A 26079-nucleotide genomic window follows, 5' to 3' on the forward strand; every position below is an offset into this window, starting at 1 on the left:
GACACATACAAATGGTGCATGTCTGGTCTGTGAAAATGAGGTCAACTTAAGGAGGTGGTCAATGTGGGGAGGTGGTCAGCTATGGAGGTTCTATTGTATTTAGTAAATTATACATGAAGTGCTATGTATTCAAGGATCATGAAGAAAATCCTTGATATATTTTTTTAAAAAGCAATTGGAAGGAGGTCAATTCAAATTATTTAAAAATCTTCAAAAGCCATTCTGTTTTGCTGTGAAATAATAAGAATGAATTTTAGGCAAATGATAGGCACATTAAGCATATTTGGGCTGGCCCGACCTCTCCACAGTCATGCAACTGAATCAGTGGAGTACATATGCTTTGGGTCAACATTCCTGGCTTTGAACTTGGCTTTGCCCCTTCCCTGGCCTTGGTCAGGGGTGTATCTCTAACACCAGATTGTTGGGGTTTGGGTCCTGCCAGTATGCACACAAACTGTGTGATTTTGGACTTGTGACTTCACTTTTCTGGGTGTGAATTTGCTCATCTGAAAGATGGAGCTGCCACTAGCACCCTGTGCAATGTGGCTGTAGGGACGGTGCTGTTGCTCAAAGAATTCTCAGGACAGGGCCTGGCACATGGAAGCACATCAAACATCTCTTGCTGGTCCAACCTCTCATGTGGAACACTGGTGCAAAATAAACTCCAAAATTTTTTGGATTTTAGAAAAATAACATGAGGTATACTCCATATATTCTGAAATACTTACAGCATGTATTTATTTGGTGTGTAAATATTCACACTATTTGCGATAAATAGAGACTATAGACCATTTCTCCACCAGTTTGCCAACAGATGCTTGTGAACTTTTATTACTACTATTATCATTATTTTGCCTCTCTGATCCTCTGTTTTCTCTTCTATAAAGGAGGGACAAGAGGGAAGGCACTGAATACAGTGCTCAGGGACATCCCTTTCCTTCCTAGGAATGAATGGACCTGGGAAGACCCCTTTCCCAACCAACCTTCCTGGAAAAGCAGGTGGGTTGGCCAGGTCCCTCCCTCCAAGCCCACGTATTCTTACCTTCTTGTGGCCCCAGCCTTACTGTATGGGATTCATGCAGGATCTCTGCCACTGGCCTGCGGGTGTAAAGGATGGTGGCACCACTCAGGTTGACTTGGACACGCTGGGCCCGGGAGGTGAGGTTGACCAGGCACAAGGCCAGTCTCAGATCGTGGCCCAGCACGGGTGGCTCCAGCACTTTGAACTTGCCAGTGATGCTGGGCTTGGTGGCAGGCTCCAGGAGGTCATCACGCCACAGACCACGTCCCCCCGCCCTGCGGACTCGGGTTCTCCTCCCAGAGGCTTCCACACCGAACAGCTTCTTCACCGCCTTGCTGTACACCTGCCTCTCCTTTCGGGACCCTGCAGGGCATTGCGTACCATCAGGGCAGGCACCCTCTGCCCCCTTCTTTAATTTACCAGGGCTCTTGGAGGTCTCAATCTGACAGCTGGAGGGACATATGCAGACCTCAGCCATATGCCTTATGGTTTTCTGACTATCTAAATAACATTTTCATCAGTTGCCAACAACTTCAGATCAGGAAGTTTTACATAAAAATGCACATTTCCAGCTTCTCTGACAACTGCGTCAGAAGCCTCATACAATCATGACAGCTAACATTTTTGTACATACTACATGTCAGGCATTATAGCTCTTGATGCTATATTTTCTCCCTAGGAGGTAGGTACTATTACCGTTCCCATTTTACAGAGGGGGAAACTGAGGCACAGAGAAGTAATGTAACTCCTCAGTCACACAGCTTGTGTAGCAAGTGAGGGAGCTGGGATTTGAACCCAGGCAGCAGGCTCCAAATCCCATTCATGCCCCCTTGCCACTCTCTGCATGGCAGCTATGAGCTCTGGTTGTCTTTGATCTCCACCTTGTAATTCTCACTGAACTGTGGTACTCACAGGGTGCCATCTGCGGGGCCCATGTAGACATGTGAGTTTGGAATCCCTGAGACTCTGCATTCCATTGTCAGACAGACCTTTCTTTTGAGCTCCAGGCTATTACACACCTCAGGACATCTACGGTGTTGTCTTTAAAAATCCAAGCAAACACCTCATCTTCTGCCCAGCAGCATCCTCCATTTCAGCAAATGGTACCACCATTCAGCCAGTCATACAAACCAAAAATCTGGGAGTGTTCTCAGCTTCTCTCACCCTCAACACCCACTGCTGACCTCTCACCACGTCCTGCTGAGCAACATCATTAATATCTGGAATCTTTCCTCTTTTCCCACCATATAAACCACCTAACCATCAGGTTGGTTTGTGAACTTGTGTTACCGTTATCGTTATTTAGTTCCTTTGAGCTTTGGTTTTCCCATCTGCAAAGTGGAAACAGGAGCCTCACAGGCAAGGCACTGAGCACCACAGTGGTCAAGAATGTCCTCTCCAGTCCTTTCCCCACTCTGGTCCTTGCAAAATCCATCTCTGATCTTTCCACTTCCCTACTTGAAATCTGCAGTGCGCAGTCTCCACACTGCTCTTTCCCAGATATTTTCCCCAAAGTCCTTAATTCTGTGTGATCTTGGTCTGAAGGGATCCATGTGGACACCAAGGTTCTTTAACATCCATGTCTTATTAAAATGTATGCAAATTTTGCTATTCCACAATATATTCACAATGTATTTTTACTATGAAATGTTTCATTTCCCTGCCAAAGAATCTAATGATACTTTCACAGGGAAATCTTCTTTGACCACCTGATTTTTTGAACAGCTTTATGAAGACCTAATTCTGTAACATACAGGTCACCTGTTTAAAGTGTACAGTTCCATGTTTTTTAGTATGTTCACAGAGTCATGCATCCATCACCACAATTTAATTTTAGAACATTCGTCACCCATAAAAGAAACTCCATAACCATTAGCAATTGCCATCCATTCCTCTCCACTCCAGCCCCAGCCGTAGGTAACTACCAACTTGATTCCTAATTTTCCTATTCTGGACATTGCATATAAAGGGAATCATACAATGTGTAGTCTTGTGATTGGCTTTTTCAGTTAACATAATGTGTTCAAGGTTCATCCATGTCAGTCACCTTATTCCTTGTTATTGTTGAAGAGTATCCATTGTAGAGATAGATACTCTATTTACCTATTGATGGGTGTTTGGGCTGCTTCCACTTTTTAGCTATTTTGCATAATGTTGCTATGAAGGTTCATGTACAAGTTTTTGTGTGGATGTTTGTTTTCATTTCTCTTGGTTAGGTGCCTAGAAATGTAATTGCTGGGTCATGGTAATGCTGTGTTTAACATTTTGAGGAATGTCCAACGGTTTTCCAAAGTGGCTGTTCCCACCAGTGAGGTATGAGTGTACCAGTTTCTCCACATCCTCAGCAATACTGATTGTCCATATTTTTGATTATAGCACCTCTAGTGGATGTAAAGTGGTATCTCATTATGGTTTTGATTTGCACTTACCTAATGACTTAATAATATTGAGCATCTTTTTATGTGCTTGTTTAGTCATTTGAATATTGTCCTTGGGGAAATGTTTAGTCATATCCTTTGCCATTTTTAAATTGTATTCTTTATTTTATTATTATTACCATTTTTTTTTTTTTGAGACAGGGTCTCACTCTGTCACCCTGGGTAGAGTGCCATGACATCATCATAGGTCACAGCAACTTCAGACTCTTGGGTTTAAATGATCCTTTTGCTTCAGCCTCCCAAGGGCCTGGGACTACAGGTGTCCACCACAATGCCTGGCTAGTTTTTTTAGTAGAGACAGATCTTTCTCTTGCTCAGGCTGGACTTGGACTCCTGAGTTTAAGCAATCCACCCACCTCAGCCTCTAAAAATGCTAGGATTTTAGGCCTAAGTGACCATGCCTGGCTTATTCTTTTTTATTATTGAGTTGTAAGAGTATATATATGTGTACACGCACCCACATATATTCTGGATGCAAATCATTATCCACTAGATACATGATTTACAAATACTCTTTCCTATTCTATGGGCTTTCTTTCCACTTTCTTGATGGTCTTATTTGCAGCACAAATTTTTAATTTTAATGGAGTCCAACTTTTTATGCTTTTCTTTTGCTACTTGTGCTTTTGATGTCATATCTAAAAAGGTTTTGTCTAACATATGGTCATGAAGATTTACTCCTGTTTTCTTCTAAAAGTTTTATAGTTTTAGCCTTCCATATAGGTCTGTGATCCATTTTGAGGTAATTTTTTGTGACATTGTAAAGTAGGGGCCCAACCTCATTCTTTTGCATATGGATATCCAGTGGTCCTGGGACCATTTGTTGAAAAGATTATTCTTTTCTCCATTGAATTATCTCAGCATCCTTGTTGAAATCAATTAAACACAATTTTAAGAGCTTATTTATTTACTCTCAGTTCTATTTCATTGATCTATATGTCTATTTTTATGCCAGTAACACACTCTCTGAATTACTGTATATTTGTACCCCAAGTGCTGGGTCTCAGTTCCCAGCTTTGGAGTGAGGCACAGAATATAGGTTAGGGTGGGGGCCATAGCCTTGTAAAACCCCTGTAAAACTTGGGGACGAAGACCACTATTCACCAACTGGGATGAGAGGGGATAAGTTGGAAGGGGATCTACTGAAAGGGGCCAAGAAATCAACAGTGCCTGGGGACAGCACCAGGAGAGAGTCTCCATGGCAGAAGGATGTGGTGGAGTCACTACTTGTCCCCACCAAGTACAGACAGTAAACCTGGCAGCAGCTCCTGCCCTGCTTATTGGCACTGGATCCCGACCCAGTTAAGACAAAAGTACTTGCTCTCTTCTCTCTTCCTCTCCCTCCTCCTTGGCCTAACACACCAGAAGACTTAGACCCAGGTTCTCAACATTGGCTGGACACTGGAGTCACCTGAGAGCTTTTAAAAGTCCTGATGGCAGGCCACATCCCCTGGATTAGAGACTGCAATCCAATTAGGGTGCAGTCTGGGCCCTAACTGGGCAGATTAAAAATGGCCGTAATATCTTGCAACTCCTCTGCTCAAGAGGTGGAGTCTACTTTCCATTCCTTGATTTGGCCTTACAAAATGCTTTGATTAACTGAATGTAGCAGATGTGATGTGGTACATATTCTTAGGTAGGCCTCAAGAGAATTTTCAGCTTTAATTCTAACCTTTTGAGAATGCTGCTGCCATCTGGACAGAACCAACCTACTGGGGCTAAGTGCAGAAAGAGGCCCAGCAATCCCAGCAGTCCCACATGAGGCCCAGAGTGCAAGATCCTAGCTGAAAGCACATACAACAGATGAGCCATCCCAGCTGAGCACAGCCCAAATTCTGACCCACCCAATTAACCAAATAAGTAATTGTGGTTTAAGATATATCTCCCCAGGTGATTCCAATGTGCAACTAGGTCTGCTAAAGAGTAGAAAAGGGAGGTGAGGGGGTGTGAGGGGGTCTGGAGCAGGCTGTGTCTACTTCTCCTTTGCAAACTTCCAGAGTTGCAGCTCTAGTGTGCTCAGGGGAGGGGAGGAGATAAGATCTGATTCACATTTGAGCCTGAAGTCTTAATTACTTGGTAACATGGTTTTAACCACATAGAAACGGCAGAAAATATATCTATCAGACCACAACACTGCCTAGGAACCTGATATTCAATAGATAAGGGTATAGATAGAGGCAGCTGTAAGAAAAAATACAAGTGTCTTATTTTTGTACCCCAGCAAATACAGGCTCTTCAATAAACCAGTGGCCATAAATTAGTGACCATGCACAGACCATGGCAGATGGTAAACAGGAGCGGCTATTATTAGTCTAAACTGTGCCTAGTGCAATGTATGCCAGGTGTTCAAAAAGTAACACCTGCTACTGTCCTCACTATTATTACTAGTAGTAATCATTATTATCTTAAGCAAATATACCTAATAGTTTCTGGCATATGGCAAGTGTTCAAGGAAATGCACCTACTATTATATGAGGAAAATTTTCTCATACAGAAGAGGTACTTGGAACGTAAATAAAGGCACTCAGCTCAGAGCATGGGATAGTGCCGAATGGAAGCTGCCAAAGCCTGCCTTATGGTCCTTACCTTCTGGATACTTGTAGAGACTTGTGATGTCCACTCGGGAGTCGCTGCCCACCGCCTTGGTGCTGATGCATCTCCCGATCTTCTTTGTGTCTGAATATACACGTTCACGGCTCTCGTCCTCATGCCACAGCCAGGTGACGTAGTCTGCATTGACCTCCGCAAACACAAAGGGGCCATCATGGGCCAGGTGCACATCACCCTCACGAATGGCGGTTACTGAGGCTGGGCCGCAACGGAACACACCTGCAGGGAGGGTGGGCATGAGCAACGTGTGTGAGGAAAGTCTGAGGCCTGGGACCCACTGGGCTAAGCCCTACCTTCACTCTCCTCCTGGGGGGTGGCATCCAGAACCTGCCAGCCATTGTAAGAGAGGCCCAGGTCCCGCCGGGCAAACCAGCTCTCATTCCAGACGTGGAAATTCCTGCCACAGACAGAGGGTGGGTAAGGTGGCTGAGAGTGAGCACAGAGGCCCAAGGAGGGGAAGGTCTCACTGTGAGCCAGGTCCTTATTCCGCATAAGGTCTGTAGCTGCAATTTGTGAACCATTCATTCAAACACCTTGATGAGCACATATCATCCACATATCTTTTTTGTATACATGTGTATATAGATATATGAGTGTATATATGTCAGGAACCTGTTGTTTAATGTATCAGAAATTCAACCGCAAATAAGACAGAAGACCCTTGCTCTCAAGTAGCTTATATTCTAATGAGAGAGATAGGAAAAATTAAATCAGGAGATAAATCAAACAAATGCAAGTGACACTAAATGTAGAAAAGAGAGAGGCTTGAGCTTCAGAATAACTCTTAGACCTACTCTAGGTAAATGACATCTAGGGTGAGACTTGAATAAGAAAGAATTAGCCAAAGGAAGAGTGAAGGGAACAGCATTCCAGGCAGAAGAACAGCATGTGTAAAGGTCCTGAGACAAGGAAAAGCTTAGTGTGTTCAAAGAACAGAAAGTATGTCAGTGTCTCTGGGTGGTGGCTTGCTGTGCAAGGCCATCTGTGTTTCTGTGTTGTGTTCTCATCACCATCTCTCCTTATCTTTAGAAAGTCAGCTGTGTGTGACAGACTTGCATAAGTAGACAGTTGAACAAGGTTATTCACTGAAGACTTGTTTGTAAAAGTTTTTTAAACTGAAGCACTTGCCGTGTCCATTCATGTAAAATGGTTGAATAAAAGATGGCTTTTTCATATGATTGAAAGGCAAACTGGGTTCACACCCTTACTTTTCCACTCACTAGTTGTGTGGCCTTAGGTTATTGAACCTCTCTACACCTCAGTGTCCTCAGCTACACAGTAGAATTTGAACTTACAGATTGTTGGGCGAAAATACATGATTAATCCAAATACATGTAGAACTGGGCCTGGCACAGACTAGGTGTCGGTGGGTGTGCTATTGTTAATATTTCAAACACGACAAATAAGGAAAACTTTAAGTACTGATGTGGCATTGTTCACTGTGCAAGCAAGAACAGTTTTACCTCATGCTGCTGACATTGTTTAAGCAGAGAAGGGGGAGGCCCTAGATCTGTGTGTGTTTCCATATCTGCAGAGCTCCTCTCTGGCAGGAGCTGTAGGAACCTGGTGTTGCCTGGGAGAGGATGGGGAGGCTGGGGATCTGGGGGAGAGGGAGACTTGTCACTGTGACTCACTTTGTCCCTTTTGAACCACATGAATGTATTTTCTATTTTAGAAAATTAAATTAAAATGAATTTTTAAAAACTGTGTGTGAAGAGTTTTGTTTTAACGGGGAAAGGAAAGAGGCTGTTTCCCACGTAAGACACAGCACAGAGAATGCTCAGCCAATGCAGAAACAGAAGCCGGATTCTAAAGAGACCACATGGGAGGAAGTCCCACCCCACACCCAGGAGGTCACAGATTTCCATGAACTGGGGGTTCAAGGCAACCAGTCAAATCTCCAGCCCTCTCCTAAATTCTCAGTCAGGTGTCCAGAGATCTTGCATCACAGAAGGGGATCCCCCATCCACAGGTGGCTCTCCCACTTTCTAGAACTGGCCTAGGTCAGGAGAGCTGGCTCTAAACCTGCCCTCCCAGGCCGTGTCATGGAGGATGACATGGCCACCTTTTGCCACTCCTATTGGGCTCAGGAGCCCCTGGGGCTGGGTTGGAGGCAGGACTCACCACATGCTGTCTTCCGTCAGATCCTCCAGGGTCCGCCCGAAGGAGTCCACATATTTGTCCACACTCAGGTTCTGATCCGTGTCATGGGCTGAGTTGAAGTTGGACACGACCCGTGTGGCGATCCCCAGACACCTAAGTACTGCAGAGCAGAGGCCAGGAGGCTCCAGAGCAGCCCGGGACCCCAGATCTGGAGGGAGAGGTCCACTCCCTCCCCAGCAGGCCAACTGGCCTCATTTCTGGCCAATGCCCTCCCACCATCCTCCCTGTCCCCATGTTTGTCTGCTTTGGGAGGTGGCAGGGCTGTGATGCCTTCACATTCAGAAATGCCACCATCTCCTGTACATTCTCAGGGACTTCTGGAGACACTGCTGCCACCCCATGTGAACCGACAGGCTCTGAGGCTGGCAGGACATTGGGAGCCACATAACAGCCATCTTCCTAAGGGGACCTGAAATCAAGGGGGCCATAACACTTGCCCAAGGCACTCAACAAGTGAAAGGCAGAGGGAGGTAGGACTCCTGCAAAAGTCAAGTAAATGATTTATCCGGTTTCTCTTTTATGAAGCAGACTTCTATTTCCTCCTCATCAATGAAGACAGATTGCAATCTATGCAAATACATGCAAATAAAGGAACAGGCAAGGGGTGGGGCCCCTCTTCTCCAGAGTACCTGTGCACATGACTCCAGCGAAGACCCAGCACTGGCCGTATTTGACTGGCCTATATCTGCCCTTGAACCACTTCTGCAGAATGGCCACGCTGCCACGCCAGTGCAGTGGACTGGTGCCGCTGCCATATTTGCCCTGCCACTCGCCTTGGACCACTCCCCGGTCGTTGTTGCTATTCACCTGGGTAGGGAAGGCACGGGTCCACCACAGGGCAGGGATCCCCACTCTCAGGGCCCTGTCATTGTGAAGTCAGTTGGGGTCACTTCTGCTTTTAAATTGTCTGAAAATTAGGGGCATCTGTAGTTTTAAAAAACCTACTTTTGATGGCACTTATCATTTTCAATTATTTTCTGGATACTCTGTTGAAAATCATCTGTGATTTTAGAGCCTTTCCTGTTTTATTTTATTTTATTTTTTTTGCAGTTTTTGGCCAGGGCCAGGTTTGAACCCGCCACCTCCTGTATACAGGGCACTGCCCTACTCCTTTGAGCCACAGGCGCCGCAACCAGTCCTGTTTTAAATGATCTGTTTTGGGGACTGTTGGTGGCATAATAATTTCTTAAATGCCTAAGGTAACATTTCTTAAATGCCTAAGGTGTTCTTGGCACTATCCTAAAAACTTTGTGCACGCTATATTCACCTGTGTGAGTCTGTGATATAAGTTCTACTATTATCTTTTCTTTTTAAACAAGAAAAATGAGCTTCAGAGGCATTAAGAGCCTTGTCTAAATCACACAGCAGATTTGTAAAAGTGGTGACCTGTGAGTTCAAGACTTGGACTCAGGATCCTGAGTTCAGGACTTTCACTGCCTGCAGGGCTATGATGTGTTTGGGGTTGTCATTGATGGTTCTCTGTGCTCTGCTGGATCTCTAAGATGTAAAAGAATTGAGGCTATCATATATGAAAAACACAGCTTTTGTGCAGTTTTGGAATCTCAGGTACCCATGCACTGAACTTAACACCTGCATGTGACAGAAGGAGCTGGCGGGCCCCCAGCCACCTTTTGAGGAGGAAGCACTGTGGCCTGAAACCTGTGATAGATTAAGGTTTGCACTCCTTCCATGGAAAGCTGAGACCTATGTCCCCTCCTTTTGCGTCTGAGCTGGCTTGTGATTGCTGTTGATCACTGACTGTCTGGGAAGTGATGCTGTGCCAGTTTCCAGGTCTTCTAAAACTGGAGATTCCACTGCCTCTTCCTCGAAACAATCACCCGAGGGGAGGGCCAGCTGCCATGGATGAGCCTGCCATACTGTGAGGAAGCCCAAGCTAGCCACGTGGAAAGGCTTTATGGAGAGACAGAATGGTGACTGACCAGTCCAGCTATTCTGGCCACCTGAGCCTAGGGGCCTGACCCGTGGACAAAGAAGCCATCCTGGACATTCCAGCTCCAGCAGACACCACATGGATGGTGACCAAAGAACTACTGACCACCGGAACCAAGGCCCCGGATACATGGTCCCCCTCAAACCATGCCAGACATCTGCAGTTATTCAGCTACTCCCAGCTGATGCATCTTGGAACAGAGACAATCCATTCTCATGGTGCTCTTCCCACACTCCTGATCTCCAAAATAATAAAGGGCTGTACTTATCCCACCCAGTGTCTGGGGTGGATTTTTATATAGAAACAGAGAACTAAAACAAGGGTTGACTTGGGAAAAATCATAGGGCGTGGCCCTGGGGTTGGCCTGGGAACCCTTGAAGGATGGAAGGGGGCTGCTCACCATGGCACTGACGATCCTGGTGACATAGACAGGATCATGGCGGTGGGACACATCAGTGGCTGGGTTGTCTTGGTGATTAGGGCTTCGGTCCAGGATGGAGAGGCAGATGTTCAGGATGTCCTCCTCAAACTGCTCCCCAGGAAGGCTGTGCTTAGAGGCTGTGCTTAGGTACTACCTTCTCGCCCTCCCCCACCCTCATCTGGTCAGACACCTGTGTCTGTGCAAGGGAGTCTGCCCCTGCCCCATGCCCTAGGGACATCACAGAGCATTCCTTGTCCCAGAACCCCTTCCTCAAAGAGTCACCGTGGGAGCTAGAAGCTCAACATTAGTCATGCCCCTCCCCTGCCCCATAACCTCCCTGGCTCCCTGTTGCCCATGGTAACGTGTGGGCAAACAGTGGCTCCCGAGCTACATCTGCCTCACTGGTGTGTGAACATTTGGTCTACGTGATGCTTTCAAATGTATTTGAAAGTGAGAGGCATTTGAGTTCATTGGCAACATTTAAAAACTGGGGGATTTTTACGTACAAATTTAGATTTCTGGTGTCTCAAGAGTTGGAGGGTCTGGCAAGCCTGGGCTCACATTCCCACACAGCAACAAGAGATGGTGCTGAGTAATGGCCACCCCTAGATAGACCCTGAACTCTCCATAGTATCTTCCCTGCCCAGTTCCAAGCACCAGATGTACTGAAGCCCTCGCCTGCAGGGTGGTGCAGGACTCCTCAGCCTGACAGTCACATCCTTAATGATTCCTGGCCGGGTTCAGACACACAGAGCTCCTCCAGCAGACTCCGGACTCCCTTACTCCCTATCACCATGTGGCTCTGTCTGCTCTTCCCTCTGTTGTCCAGATCCTGCCTAACTGGAGGCACAACCCCAATATCATGACACCTTGCACAGTCCCCTGGGTGGTGTTTCCTCCCACTTTCTTCTGAACTCCATCTGCTCCCACGCCTACCATTCTGACTTTCCTTTCCACCCTTGCATCTGGTGTCATAACTAGTTATCTAAGCCAGTGGCTCTCAAGGGGGTCCCAGGCCAGCAGCATCAGCAATGCAAATTCTCAGGTTCTGCTGAAGCCTACTGAGTCTCGGGGTGAGGCCCAGCAATCCAGGTTTCCACGAGCCCTGCGTATGATTCTGATGTGTGCTCCTCTTTGAAAACCACTGACTGGAGCAGTGGTTTATCATACAAAGACCCTCTCCTTCCTGACGCCCCAGCACAGGCCCTGGCCCAGGGAGCAGTGGAAGGATGAATGAAGGATTTGCTCTAAGAGTGAGCCCATCACGTCCCTCTTGAGGGTTCCTGGGCTAGCCAACTTTCCCATGCCCCCGCCCATGTCCCTGTCTGGCCTGTGCCCCTGGAGACCTGCCCGTAGTTCCAGCCCTGGGCTCGGATGTGCTTCTCCACGCCTCGGAAGATGATCCCACTGTCGTTGAGCACATACTCCTGTCTCTCCTCCTCTGAGGCCAGAAACACATCGTCCTCTGAAAAGCAGTCACCAGGCAGGTTGTGGGCGGGGGCTCTGGACCTGCTGGCCTGGGGAAGGGGCTGTGACTGGATCTGCAGCAGGACAGTGCCTGGAGACTGGGGCAGGGGAGGGCATGAAGGGGCTTGTGGGCTCCCCTGTGCCCCCTGCCAAGCCCAATCCCTCCTGGCTTGTCTTTCCCCAAGCAGGGGCCAACCCCAACCCAGCCCAAGACCAAAGGATTTTAGGAGTCCTGACACCTTTGGGTGACCCTCCTTGATGGCAATAGCAGCCTCATAGTTCTAAATATTAATAAGAATACCTTGTCCGGAGGGCTTACAACGTACCTTGTATTATACAAGCATTAGTCTATGAATTCCCACCATAGTCCTGAGAGGTAGACACTGTTATTATTCCCATACTACAGATGAGAAAACTGAGACTCCAGAGGGTAGCAACTTAGCAGAGCTGGGACTAAACCAAGGCAGTCTGATTCTCTGTCCAGCTCTTACCCACCCTGGGCATCTCCTGCCCACTGGCCTCCGTGTACCAGAAACTGCCGGATTCTTGCCCCTTTCCACAGGCTTCTTTGTGCCACCTGCTACCAAGTTCCTGTTTCCAGTGCTCACCTCTGCCTGGGCCCAGCTCTAGCCCTGCTCTTGGCATTCACCTTCCTGTCTCCTAAACTGCCTCCCAGGCCTCCTCCGAGGGCAGGCCTGCCTCTGAGGACAAGTTCTGGAAACCTTTGTCTTGGATTTGGCAGCTTTTACCTGGACACCAGGGGTTGAAAAGGAGAACAAACTCCCCTAGCTTGCGGTTGCTGTGTTTGCGGCGAGAGGAGACCCTTGTACTCAGCAGGTAACGGCCGATGACAGCATCAGGAGGACTGGCAAGGCTGATGGTTAAGATGTTCTCTGTCTGAGCCTCCTCCACGGCTGTCCAGGTATCACCTTCCTCTGGCCTAGACGTCTGGAACTCAGCTTTGGTGTGGAGCTCCTCAGACGCCCGGGGTCCTAGCGGAGGGGAGAGGGGATCAGGCAGGAGACCCTGTCTGCCCCTGCCCAGCTTCAGAGACCAGGAAAAGCTGCAGGCCTAGGAGCTGCAGGCTTGGGAGAGCAGCCTTCACCCCTGCACTGCTGGGAGGCTGCGGGAGAGGGGAGGACCTGCCTAAGAACAAGAAGGCCAGTGGCAGTGTGGGTTACACTTCTGCTGTCCTGACTCCCAGCCACTTCCTAGGACGTGGAGGAAGTGACAGCACCCCTTTGAAATCAAAGTCTGTCTATGTTGGGGCGGGAAAGAGAACAGCTTGGGTTTCCAAAGTGCCCCTGATTTTCCATGCTGTTCCAGAACCCTGATTCCTTGATATCCACATGCTCCCAGAAAGGACATCTCATCCATCCCGCTGTCTGCAGCAGCATCTTCCAATTGTCCCCAGAAAGCTGTCATCACAAGCCTCCAGGGATCAAGGTTCATTCAGCCTACCCACAGGAACTTGTTTTCTGCAAAGCCCCAGCTGTTAATCGCAAGGTCTCAGGTTACTGGTCACAAGACAAGTCCCTCCAAATGTACCAGCAGAGGGCGCCAGGGAGGCCACTCACCCGTCTCCACCGTGAAGATGAGGGCGTCCTCGTGGTCCAGGGCCCTGCTCAGCTCCAGAATCAGTGTGAATGACTGGCCCCTGCGAACTACCAGCTCGGGGCAGGGGTACTCCTGGGTGTGGTGGGCAGCGCCGTTCCTCTCCAGCTGCCAGTCCACTGTGATGACTCTGATCCCTGATCAGGGAGAGGATAGGAATGAGGCCAGGTTCTCGCCGTGTCCCTCACCCACACCTGGCGGATTGTCCCATCCGTCCACTTCACCCTGCCAGTCATTTGTCCATCCAATCACACTATCACATACGGGAGATTCCCTATTCCGGGTGGTTGTTGAATTCATGAGTACTGTACCATTGCCCTTAGGGAAAACACGGGGTTGGGTTCCTGTGAGCCACTGCTCGTAATTTAGTCATCAACTCATTAGTACGTAACCTTGTTTTATGTGTGTTTCTGTTTAAAGATACATCATTTTACATATATTGCTGATTCATTAAAGTTGAACTTACAGCCAGCAGTGCTATAACTTCATGTTGAATGAAGTTTATCTAACATACCTATTTTCTGTGTAAGGCCCATCACAGCCCTCTTGTGTTTAAGAACTAGATAGCATTTTGCATTGTATGTGGAGGCCATTTTGAGTAGAGAAATAACCAAGAAAAGGGACAAAAATGCAAAAAACTTGGTATGATAGGGACAGAGAAAGGATACTTGTTTATAATATGAGCACTGAAACAGGAAGGCAGAGTGTCACCTGTTCGGCTCCAGCTGGGAACATGCATGTTAGGTGACACGAGTTTTCACTACTCTCTGTGTGTCTGTGAATGATCAAGAAAGTTTCAGGAGTATTGATTTTGGAGTTAAAAATAAATTTCACTGAGTGGACCCATTTATATATGCAGAATCCACAGATGTTGAGGATGGACTGTATATTCTCTATACAGGCTAGTATCTGGCACTGAAGATAGACATGGATTTAAGGCCGTGTTGCTCAATGGTTATGAGCAGAGCCTCTGGGGTCAGATGACACCTTCTGCTTGACTTTTCTGAACCTCAGTTTCCCCCTCTGCAGAATGGGAGTAATAAGGCCAGTGCAGCGATTGTGAGGATAACTACCTATCATCTAGAGCCCTCAGAATGTGAGTGCTCAGTAAAATTAGTTGTGATGTTCCAGGCAAGGAAGGATGACACCTAAATAGGTGAGCTCAGACATGACTGGTTATTGCTTTGATACATCCTGCCACGGAGAAGCACAGGAACTGAAATAACAATAGCAGAGGGGCCAGGCCTGGTCTGAAGGGTGACAAACAAGGCTTCCTCAAGAAGGTGGTGCTGATGCAGAATCTTGAATCGGATGGGATGTCTGCAGGGGAAAGTTGAGTGATGAATCTAGCCTCAAACCCAGTGTCCTTTCTTCAATCTATTCAGGGTTCATTCATTCAGATGTCAGGTGTCACGTTGGATCTTGCAGACCCAATAGTCCATGAAATACCCACTGGCCCTGACACCAGGCAGTTGACAGCCCAGGACAGAAGATTGGCATTAAGCAGACAGATCTCAAATGTCTAGGAGCAATTTTTGAAAAGACCCCTAAGGGACAGACATAGGGAGTACTGGGAGCACAGAACACGTACAGCCCTGGGCTCTAGGCAGGAGTTATGGCGCTAGGCACAGAGGCGGGAGGGAGCACAGTGGCTTCCAAAATGTGAGAGAAAGCAGATGTGTGGGGAAAGCAATGAGGTTGGAGGAGTTAGCAAGGGTCCAGACCACCGAGCCTTGCAGGGGGATGGGGAGTCTGCCTTTTATCCTAAGGGCTGTGGTGTGTCAACAAATTATTTTATTTTAAGCAGCCAGGGGGTGGGGCATGATGTGATCAGATTTGGAAAGATCATGCTGGTGCAGTGTATAAGATTAACTAGCAATATGCAAAAAGATGTTTTAGGAAGCTAATGTATGCTCTTCCTTTTTCTTTTTCTTTTTTTTTTGAGACAGAGCCTCAAGCTGTCACTCTGGGTAGTGTGCTGTGGCATCACAGCTCACAGCAACCTCCAACGGGGCTTAAGCGATTCTCTTGCCTCAGCCTCCCAAGTAGCTGGAACTACAGGTGCTTGCCACAACGCCCGGCTATTTTTTGGCTGTAGTTGTCATTTTTTTGTTTGGCAGGCCCGGGCTGGATTCGAACCCACCAGCTCTGGTGTATGCAGCTGGCACTTTAGCTTCTTGAGCTACAGGCCCCAAGCCTGCTCTTCCTTTTTCATCTTGCGAAGCCTCCTCTGACTGCACCATTGCCTCTTATGATTTGTCCAGACTCCTTCATCTTCAACTAAGGCATATATTTTTTGCATAGGCCAATGTCCAGAAGCTTTTCCTACATATTCTTCTAGAATTTTTATGGTTTCAAGTCTTACTTTTAAGTTTTTAATCCATATTGAGTTAACTTTTGTGTATGGTGAGAGATAGGGATCCAGTTTTATTCTTCTGCGTGTGGCTATCCATTTTCACAGCGCCATTTATTAAATAGGATTGCTTTGTCAAAAATCAATTAAGGCTATATGGCTCTATTTCCTGTCATACGTTTATACTGGTACCATGTTATTTTGGTTATTATAGTCTTATAGTATAATTTGAAGTCAGGTAATGTGATGCTTCCAGATTTGTTCTTTTTGCTTAGAATAGCTTTGGGTATTGGGATATTTTGGGGTTTCATATGAAGTTTAGGATTGTTTTTTCTAGGTCTATGACAAATGACATGGGTATTTTTATGGGAATTTTATTGAATCTCTAAATCATTTTAGGTAGCATAAACATTTTAATCATATTGATCCTTCCAATAGTTAGAATATATTTTTTTAAGTGATACATGGAGGCAGATAAGAAGCATCAATTTCATTTCAGAATGGCAAAGGGGAACTATTAAATATTTGTTATAAGGAGAGAGTATTAGAGACAAGAGAGTTGATGTTTCAGTTATCCATGGTGGCCTAACCAATCTGATTAACCCAGAGTGTAGTTCAGAAAAACAATAATCATATGTTGCCTTTCATGGTCTCTGTGGGTCAGGAATTTGGGGAGAGCTCAGCTGACTGGCTTTACTTGAAGTCCTTCATGTAGTTGCAATCATCTGTCAGCTGGGGCTGTACTTGTCTGAGGATTTGAATTAAGTACGCTGTCTTCATAAGACCACTGCCGTGGTCTTAATACCCTAGCCTAAGATTCATGGAATAGACTAGTGTTAGCATGGCCTAGGCTGGAAGCCACAGCCTTAACATTGTGATTTGGGGATAATGGCTGAACATGGGAGTAGGAACTCATACAGCTGACACATGTCCCAAGCTTGGGAGCTCCTGCAGCCAGCGCTATGGTGGGTGAGCAAGGGCTGTTCAGGACCAGGGTTCAACAGTGACCCTGTGTGGCAGGAGCTGGAACAATAATGCCAGGGGACTTTTCCATTGCTTTGCCAATTCTCACAATGGAAAATAGAACCAACGTCTTCACACCGAGTTAGCTTCAGTAGCTCTTGGGCAGGAACAGGCCCCTGGAGCCCCAGAACTTTGAGTTCAGGTGACTTTGCTTTGTTGGAAAACATAAGCAGAAACTCCCAGGCATCTTGTACATAGAATTGTCAAGTCCAATGTCAGCAGAGCTAGAAAAGCTTATTAGAAGCTCAGGTGTGCATTTATTGACTTAGAAACTGAGATCCAGAGATGAGAAGAAAGAGACTTCTTGCCTGAGGACACACTGGATTTGTAACCCATGAATTCATGTTGCTACTTCCCAAGCACAACCTTCTAGGGACAGGCCAGAACAGGATGTTATGTGTAGATACATACATTAGTGGCTGAGTCAGGACCAGAGGATGAGGTTACTGGGTGGTAATTATCTCAGCCCTGGCATGCCCCAGGGCTGGATACAAGGGGAGTTTGGTATTTGATGAAGGCTCCTGAACCCTGGGTCATGGGTTCAAGCCTTGCATTGGTTTTCTCCTTCCTTGCCACAGCCCACGGCAACTCTGTCACCCTCTGAGTCATCTACAGAGGGTGCCAAAAAATGTATACACATTTTAAGAAAGGAAAAAACTGTATTAAAATTGTAATACTCAATATATGCTGATAACATTTGTTATATATCATATCCTGTACCTCTTGTAATTGCAGAAGTCAAACGTGACCTGAGTATCACAATTTTATTTATTTATTTGTTTATTATTATTATGAGACAGAGTCTCACTATATCACCCTCAGTAGAGTGCTGTGGTGTCACAGCTCACAGCAACTTCAAACTCTTGGGCTTCCCAAGTAGCTGGGGTTACACTCACCCGCCACAACACCTGACTATTTTTTTGTTGCAGTTGTCATTGTTGTTCAGCAGGCCCGGGTCAGGCTTGAACCCCCCAGCCTTGGTGCATGTGGCCAGTGCCCTACTCACTGAGCTATGGGTGCCAAGCCATAATATTACAATTTTAATAGAGATTTTTCCTTTCTTAAAATTGTATACATTCTTTTGGCATCCTCTGTACACCCTTATCACAGATGGGCAAGAGCAGGTAGGATGAGTCAGAATTGCCATTATCATTTTTCTTTTTTTGTTTATGTTTTCCTTTTCTTATTATTTTTTTGCCATTATCATTATTATCCCTGAATCTGAGAGACCATTTCTCTCTCTTTCAGCTTCCTGCTCAGGGTCAGATCCCCTCGGCTGAATTCTTGGTGGATACTTAACCACGGTCCCAGCTGGCCATACCTTTGAGAGGCAGGTCATTCAATGCCCAACTCTCAGAAAGTCCTTCCTTCACTGAGGGGAGCTCTGTTTTTTTGAACTTCCTGTTCATCCCCACTCTGCTTCTTGTTTACTTCCACAGAACACACTTCTTCCTTTTGCTCCTTGATGGTTTTGTAGAAATATTACCTGGAAATCCTAACCTGCCACCCTCTCTCCAAACTCTACACCTGCCCACAACCCAGGAGTCACCATTCTGGCATCCACATGACCTGTCCCTGGAGCTGACTTAGATCATCCACACCCATCAGGGTAGAGTTCTGCCGAGGAGAAACTACTGTCCTGGTGGGTACAGCTCAGTTCTGTCCTAACCAGTCCTCAGGGGGACAGCGAGATTGGGGTGCAGGGGCAGAGATCCTGCATGCAGGGCAAGGCAAGGAGATTGGATGTGCATGTGGGATGGTTTCCAGGCCCCTATCAAAAATAAACCCCACAGCACCTCTTCCCAGTGCTCAGCTCAAATTCTGCTAAGACTGATGACCAAGAATGCAGAGTTACAGTTGTTTGCTTATGAGTGTCTCTCCCTCACTGGCCTGGGTCCCGTCCTCTCTGGGTGTTTAGAGCCTGGCTCAGGGTATTCAGTGAGCACTGGGTGGATGCAGGAGCTAATGCCCCTCCCTGTTCCTTGACTGGGGTACGACTACGGGAGCTCATGCTCAGCAGCGTCCTGGGCCGCCCTGGGGGACCAGTGCCCATGCCTCATACCTGCTCATGCCCCAGCCATCCACACCTCACCTACCACATAATCCATCCCTCTCAAACCAGGGGTGGGGATCTTTTTCATGTCGGAAGGCCACACTAATTTAGCTGTAATCAAATAAGGCCACATTCGAGATATACTTAAATATGTACATTGTTTTGTAACAATCTAACTGCTATGTACTTAATAACTTCAAAAAATGAAAACTTAATTCTAAAGTTAATTACCCTTTTAATGACTGTGCTGTGTCTTCTTTTTGTTGGAGAGCATTTGAATATTTGGTTGCAGCATGGGAGTCTACAGTTTCAGTTGATCCTCCAGATGGGTATCAGTCGTTTGTGACTTTAAGGGCGTCTTGATTTGGGTTAGGTAGGAAAATGCAGATTTACAGCAATAAGTGGTTGCAAGGTGAGAAAGCATGTCTCAGGCGTGTTGCTGGAGGCGTGGGGGTTCTACTGCCTTTCCCATGTTTCAGTTGCATCTTTCTTAGCATCAAACAATGACTTTAAAATGTCATCTCCTGGCAGCTCAATCAATTCCATCTGTAGTTCTTTAGGTGCCTCAGTGATATCACCTAGGTGAGGCTGAAGTGCTAATTTGAGTGTGAGGTCATGATTCTCAAAGTCCATGAAATGTTCATTGAATTCTCCAAGTAATAGGTCTGTAACAGGTGTGTATTCTTCAAGTGATATGAATATATCATCCTGCTCATCCATGACCATTGCTAACGGGGAAAGCATTTATCCAAAATTGCCTTTTGAAAAGTTTTGAAAAAAGCTATCTTTTTTTGAAGTGCTTGTATTTTTTTTGTCACATGGTATAGATAGTTTTACCTTGCAAAGAAATATTTAGTTCGTTTTGATTTGGACATGATATCACAGGGAAATGCTGTCAAGCTGTGTAACTACTTACAAACTTGACTTCAAACAGAAACACAGTACCCCATTGTCAAAAGCTGATAACAGGCAGGTGAACTTGACTCCTATAAACTCCCACCAACCAGCCTCATGCAGTAGTGGTGCCAGTCAGGTGGGGGAAGTTAAAACTAAATCATGAGTGTAGCAGCGTCAATTTAGTCCTTAGGGCTTACTAATGTGCTAATTGTGTCAGTCAGTCTGGGAGGATTACTTCATCGAAACTCTTTGTATTTTTTGGTATTTTAAATACGTTCATTTAAAAAAATAAAATAGGCTGGGTGCGGTGGCTCACGCCTGTAATCCCAGCACTCTGAGAGGCCAGGATGGGTGGATTACTTGAGCTCAGGAGTTCCAGATCAACCTAAGCAAGAGAGAGATCCTGTCTCTAAAAAAATAGCCAGGTATTGTGGGCGACGCTGGTGGCTCAAAGGGGTGGAGAACTGGCCCCATATGCCGGAGGTGGTGGGTTCAAACCCAGCCCCAGCCAAAAAACTGCAAAAAAAAAATTGCCAGGCATTGTAATGGGTGCCTATAGTCCCAGTTACTTGGGAGCCTGCGGCAAGAGGATCACTTGAGCCCAAGAATTTGAGGTTGCTGTGAGTTATGATGTCTTGACACTCTATCCAGGGTTACAAAATGAGACTCTGTCTTAAAAATTAAAATAATATATAATGAAATAAAATAATAAAAGATGAACAAAAGTATATTAATAAAAGTAAAAATATTTGTTCTATAAAACTTGGATTCAGTCAAAAGGCCACATTTTAGAATCCAGAAGGTCACCACATGTGGCCTCAAGTTCTCAGGTTCCCCATCCCTGCTCTCAAGCTGTTATGTTCACAAACCTGCCCTTTCTTCCTTCCTTCTACAAAATGGTAGGGTCAAGAGAAGGGGCTTGTGTTACCTCAGACACAAATAGGCAAACTTGTCACCAACCCAGGTGAGCCTTTCTCTCTCTGGGCCTTACCTGTGAAATGACCAAGAAGGACTCTTTCGGTTTGGAGACTGTGTCTCTGATCCTCAGGGATCCCTCTGAACCCCCTCAGCCCCTCCCCGATGTCTCCCTCCCCAGGGTGTGCTGATGTAAAGGTGGGTACCGGGTGGGGGTGGGGAAGGAAAAGGAAACATCTGATCTGGGACCCCCCTGGTTGGCAGTGTTCTCAGGTAGCCAATGCCCTGAGGACAGAATGGATGACATATTGTCAGCCCCTGGGCCTTCACCTCTGAGACTGAGGATGTACAGGTGAGCTCCAGCCCCGGGCTTAAGGCCCAAGACTCCGGGCCTGAGACTGCACTCCCCAGGTACAGGGACAGAAGGAAGTGGCAAGAGGCTCCCTCTTCCTCTCACACGTCTCGAAGGCCCTCTAGCTTTTCGGCCCTCCTTCCCTTCTCCCTGTCAGGCCTGGGAGCCTGAGTGCAGAGGTTACACTTGAGTTCAAATATAAGCTTCAGGCCAGGCATGGTGGCTCACACCTGTGACCCAGCACTCTGGGAGGCTGAGGCAGGTGGATTGCCTGAGCTCTGGAGTTCGAGACCAGCCTGAGCAAAAGGGAGATCTCGTCTCTACTAAACATAGAAAAAATAGCTGCACGTAGTGGCAGGTGTCTGTAGTCCCAGCTACGCAGGAGACTGAGGCAAGAGGGTCACATTTTCATACCCAGCAAAGGGACCCCTAAAGGCCCCTAACTGTCTCAGCCTGAGTCTCTGCATGTCTCAACCCCCCCCCCCTTGGGTTAATTCCTCAAACAGGTTTCATAATAGAACAAAGAAGTTCCCTGAGTTCTCAAGAACTCCTAGCAACAGGTAAAACAATGGGAAAGCTTACCCCCGTAGAACAGGGCGTTCTCCCAGTTCCCCCATCCCCCAGCTATGGCAAAACAATGGTGACAGAAATTACCTACGCGAAGCTCCCAAGGTGCTGCATCCCCCTAGTCGCCCCCATGCCAGCTCTCCAAGCCAACCACCACGTAGTACACCACGCGATTGCCACGATGTAGCCAACTCACTGTAACCCCACCACGTCATAGCCCCCTGAGACTGTAACCCCACCCCTGAGCTAACTGGCCACATTCTGCTTCTGTTTTTGCTTGGCTTGCCACATAGCACAAAAAGGTATAAAAAGCAACCTGCTTTTCTCTTCGGGGCCATTTGCCCTTCAGGGTGGCGGCCCACCAGCACAGGTGTAATAAATCACCATCTGATTGATACCTGAAGTGGGGTCCAAGTCTTTCTTACAGGTGGCAAATAATTACAACAATGTGAACCCAAGAGTTTGAGGTTGCTGTAAGCTATGATGCCACAGCACTCTACCCCAGGGTGATAGAGTGGGCCCCTATCTCAAAACAAACAAACAAACAAACCCCACTAAATACAAGCTTTGCCATTTGTTGCCAAGTGAGGAAAACTCTCTGAAGCTCAGTCTCCTGGTGGAAATGGGGATGATGATGGCACCTGCCTTCTCACACTGGGAGGGTAAGTGAAGTAATTCACAGAGAACACAGGGACCAGTGCCAGGCACACACCAGCATAGTGTTACTGCTCATGGTATGCTCATCAGTATTCACATAAGACTTTCAGATGTCCACTCCACTTCCTGGCTGTGTGGCCTTGGATAAGTTATTGGGTCTCTCTGAGGTTCAGATTTCCTTCTCTGAGAAGTGGCAATAATATTTTCTTCAGGGTGGCGCCTGTGGCTCAGATGAGTAGGGCACTGGCCCCATATACCGGAGGTGGCGGGTTCAAACCTGGCCCTGGCCAAAAATTGCCCAAAAAAAAACCCCAAACCAAAAAAAACAATATCTTCTTCACAGGCTTTTGAGGAGGATTAAATGCAATGATTATAAACAAGGTAAGGATAAAATGCATCACCTAAAGCAGGAAATTCTGCGTTAAAGGAGAAGCTACTGATAAACATGCTAGGGCAGCATCTTTAACCAGGACAGACGTCTCCCTCTGTACAAGGCACTGGGCACAGTGCTGGATCTAGAATTCCTTTCCCCAAATCTCCCCCATCACTTCATCCTTCCTTGCCAATTCCTACACACATAGGTTTTCATTTTATTCTCACCCCACATAAGCCCCTGGCTTAAGGCCCCAGCAGCCTCAGAGTACTTTTCAGCTCATACTGTTTGTCACTATGGAGAAATTGAGGTTCAGAGACTTTTCACACTTCATGAGTTCCAGCATGCTATCTCTCTTGCTAAAGAACCATCACTCTTACAGCACAAGTATAAAAACAAAACAAAACAAACCCATCACATCCCCGACCATCTTGCTGACATTCAAGGTTCCTCTAACCTACTCCTGTCCTCCCCAGCTCCCTTGCTCACTGGCAAGTGATGCCAGAGGTCAGCTTGGAGAGGAGGGTCTACATTTAAGAAGATCACCTCCTGCCGACTCAGCTATCCACCTCCAGCCCCACCCCCAGGCCTAGGTCACCTAGCTCTTCCTCCTTTGCCCTTGGGTGATACCAGAGGGCTGAGTGATACAACCCTCCCCAAGTTTCTGTCCCAGCCAGGGCATGGTACCTGGTGGGGCTGAGCCCAGGAAGCTCTACTGAAGCCAGCAATATCTCCCAGACTCTGAACTCCACATAATTGGTTTTTAATGGCCCCATTATGATCATATTCGTAGTAAGTGTCATAGGCATCTGACTGTCATAGAGAAATGACTAATTGGGGAGTTGCCTGGAGCCTTCCTGAGTCCACTGACCAATCTCCCTTTCCTTCCTGGTCTTGTTGGAAGCTGCTGGCCTCTCTCTCACCAATAGGCAGTGGCCCATCAACTCCAACCCAACATCCCATCCAAAGCCAGTTTCAGAGTATTCCACTCAATTCTTAAGAGTTCTCAAGCTGAAAGGTTACTGTACTTCAATAATGGCAAAAGAGCTCATCTCATTTGCTAACATTGATCGATGGGTAGGGACTACTTGAAGAACTCTGTCTAACATCCAGGGCCACATCCAGGCTTTGTAGGGAAGAATTCAGGGTCATCTATGGATGTCTACCACGGACTGAGTGAGGGAGGACCTGGGAGGAACTCCAGGTGATGGATAAACTTTCCACCCAGGATCTGACATCTCATCCATTTATGCACAGAGTACATGGTGGTCATGGCCTACTGCTCTTAGGAACCGATCCTCCCAAGAAGCCAGGAGGATCCAGAAGACCTGGGGAATTTAATTCAATCCAACAAATCGTTTACCTGTCTGGCTTGTGGGATTTAATGCTGACATTTTACAAGTGGAGAAATTGAGGCTTAGAGGGAGTAATGGTCATCTAGCAAGTTAGCTGAAGACTGGACAGTGGAACCCTCATTGCCATCAATTAAACTTGATACTGTCCAGTTTAGAACTAATAGTTTATTGAATGTATAGACAGGAGAGATCTTTGAACCAATAGCTTATTGAATGCTTAGGGAAGAGGGATCTTCAGTGCCAGCCCTAAAAAGCAGATCTTAGAGGAATAAAGCCAGTGCTTGCTACACCAGGGCCAACAGGAGAAGCAACCCCAGCTCTGGAAACAGTCTGGGCTGTGAGCTGGGGTGGGCAAGGTCTGGGACTTGGGGCAGCAGACCCACCCCAGGATGCCCAATAATGCTTCTAACTGCCAGGAGGAAATGTGAAGAGGAAGGTAGAATGTGACAAGGAAATTATAACACCTGCCTTTGAAAATCAAAAAATAAACAAGAGTTGATTCATGTAATTGTCACATAATGCTGAGCAATGAAAACCAGCAGGCACAGAATTAGAAACATCCCAAGACCTGAGTTGAGCACAGGACCCCTGTTCTGCTGACTTGTTCATTACTGGACCCAGCATCTGACAGACAAGTTCCTGGCACGGAGTTGGGGGAGTTTGCCACTCACTGTATCGGGGCCACAGGGTACACTTTTTCTGAGTGCATGTTTACAGGGACCCACATGAGATGTTGTGTGGTGAAGGAACAGCATGCAGATCACCTTGGAGAGGAGGGTCTACATTCAGAAGATCACCTCCTGACCACTCAGCTGTCCACCTGCAGTCCCACCCCCAGGCCTAGGTCCCAGGTCTTCCTCCTCTGCCCTTGTGTGATACTACCCTCCCCAAATTGGATTATCAACTCCTCACTGCAGACCTGTGAGATAATTTGTGTTATAATCTCCATTGTACAGATGAGAAAACAGAGGCACCAAGGGCAATTCTTTTGTTTAAGGTCAAGCAGTTCTTTTTACCTCAGACAGAGCTTCTCTTACCCTCAAGGGCTTGAGGCAGGAGTTAGGACAGGGTGCAGCCTGTGGCACCCTTCTCTCCCTCCCACCCATTTCACGACCCCCCGTTATTCCCAGAAATGTCTTTAGATATGCAGAATGTACCCAGGATGTAAGAAGACCTTAGTTCATCTGCCCTGTAGAGAAGGCCTGGCCCCAGCCCAGGAGGGAGTGCTCCAACCAGCCTCGGCCACCAGCTTGCTGGGTGGTCGCGGGGTGGAGGCAGCTTTTTCATCTTGGGTCTCATGAACACTCGGGAATAGCTCATGGAACGCCAAGCTCTAAAACCCTAACTATCCATGATCCTCTCATGGTCCCTCGTACCCCAGGCAAGCCCCTCACATCACCAAGGTCCTGCCTACTCACCTGCCATGCGACGGCTGGATGGACTCCTCGGTTCCTTGGCTCGGTGGTGTGTGGACACTCAGGATGGTGTGGCTCGTCAGAGCATCCAGCCCCACCAACATTAACAAGGAAAATCTCAGGACACTCCTAGGCAGGAAAGTCAGAATTCAAAAGAGGAGGCGTGGCCCTCCACCCCAGGGTGACAGCAGGAGACCCATAATCACCTGGTAATTACGCTGGTGTGCGCTGAGAAGGTGTCCACTGTGGGTGTGGCTCCAGCCAAGAGGCCTTTGAAACATAGCTGAGAGCTGAACTGTAGAGTATGGAGGCACAGGAAGGTCATGGGCTAGCAAAAAACAGAATGGGGAAGAAGAGGGAGAGTGGGAGGGAACTAGGGTTTATGGTCAGCCATTCTTACACCTCAAAACAACCTTCAGATGAGCAAGTGGAGG

At 47.1% G+C, this 26079-nt stretch overlaps 1 protein-coding gene across 1 annotated transcript in view; it reads right to left on the reverse strand.

Annotated features, from left to right (window-relative positions):
- Positions 1–25727, reverse strand: part of TGM6 (transglutaminase 6) — a 36917-nt gene extending 11190 nt beyond the window's left edge. The window contains exons 1-10 of the mRNA XM_053574673.1: positions 25649–25727; positions 13649–13822; positions 12821–13063; positions 11951–12069; positions 10584–10712; positions 8862–9039; positions 8194–8332; positions 6363–6466; positions 6046–6288; positions 1043–1384 (exon numbers count right to left, since the gene is read on the reverse strand). Of these exons, the coding sequence (XP_053430648.1) occupies positions 1043–1384; positions 6046–6288; positions 6363–6466; positions 8194–8332; positions 8862–9039; positions 10584–10712; positions 11951–12069; positions 12821–13063; positions 13649–13822; positions 25649–25655 (1678 nt within the window). The 5' untranslated portion in view covers positions 25656–25727. The remainder of the gene's footprint in view (positions 1–1042; positions 1385–6045; positions 6289–6362; positions 6467–8193; positions 8333–8861; positions 9040–10583; positions 10713–11950; positions 12070–12820; positions 13064–13648; positions 13823–25648) is intronic.
- Positions 25728–26079: the final 352 nt, after the last annotated feature.

Source organism: Nycticebus coucang, chromosome 21, assembly GCF_027406575.1.
Source record: "Nycticebus coucang isolate mNycCou1 chromosome 21, mNycCou1.pri, whole genome shotgun sequence".
NCBI lineage: Eukaryota > Metazoa > Chordata > Mammalia > Primates > Lorisidae > Nycticebus > Nycticebus coucang.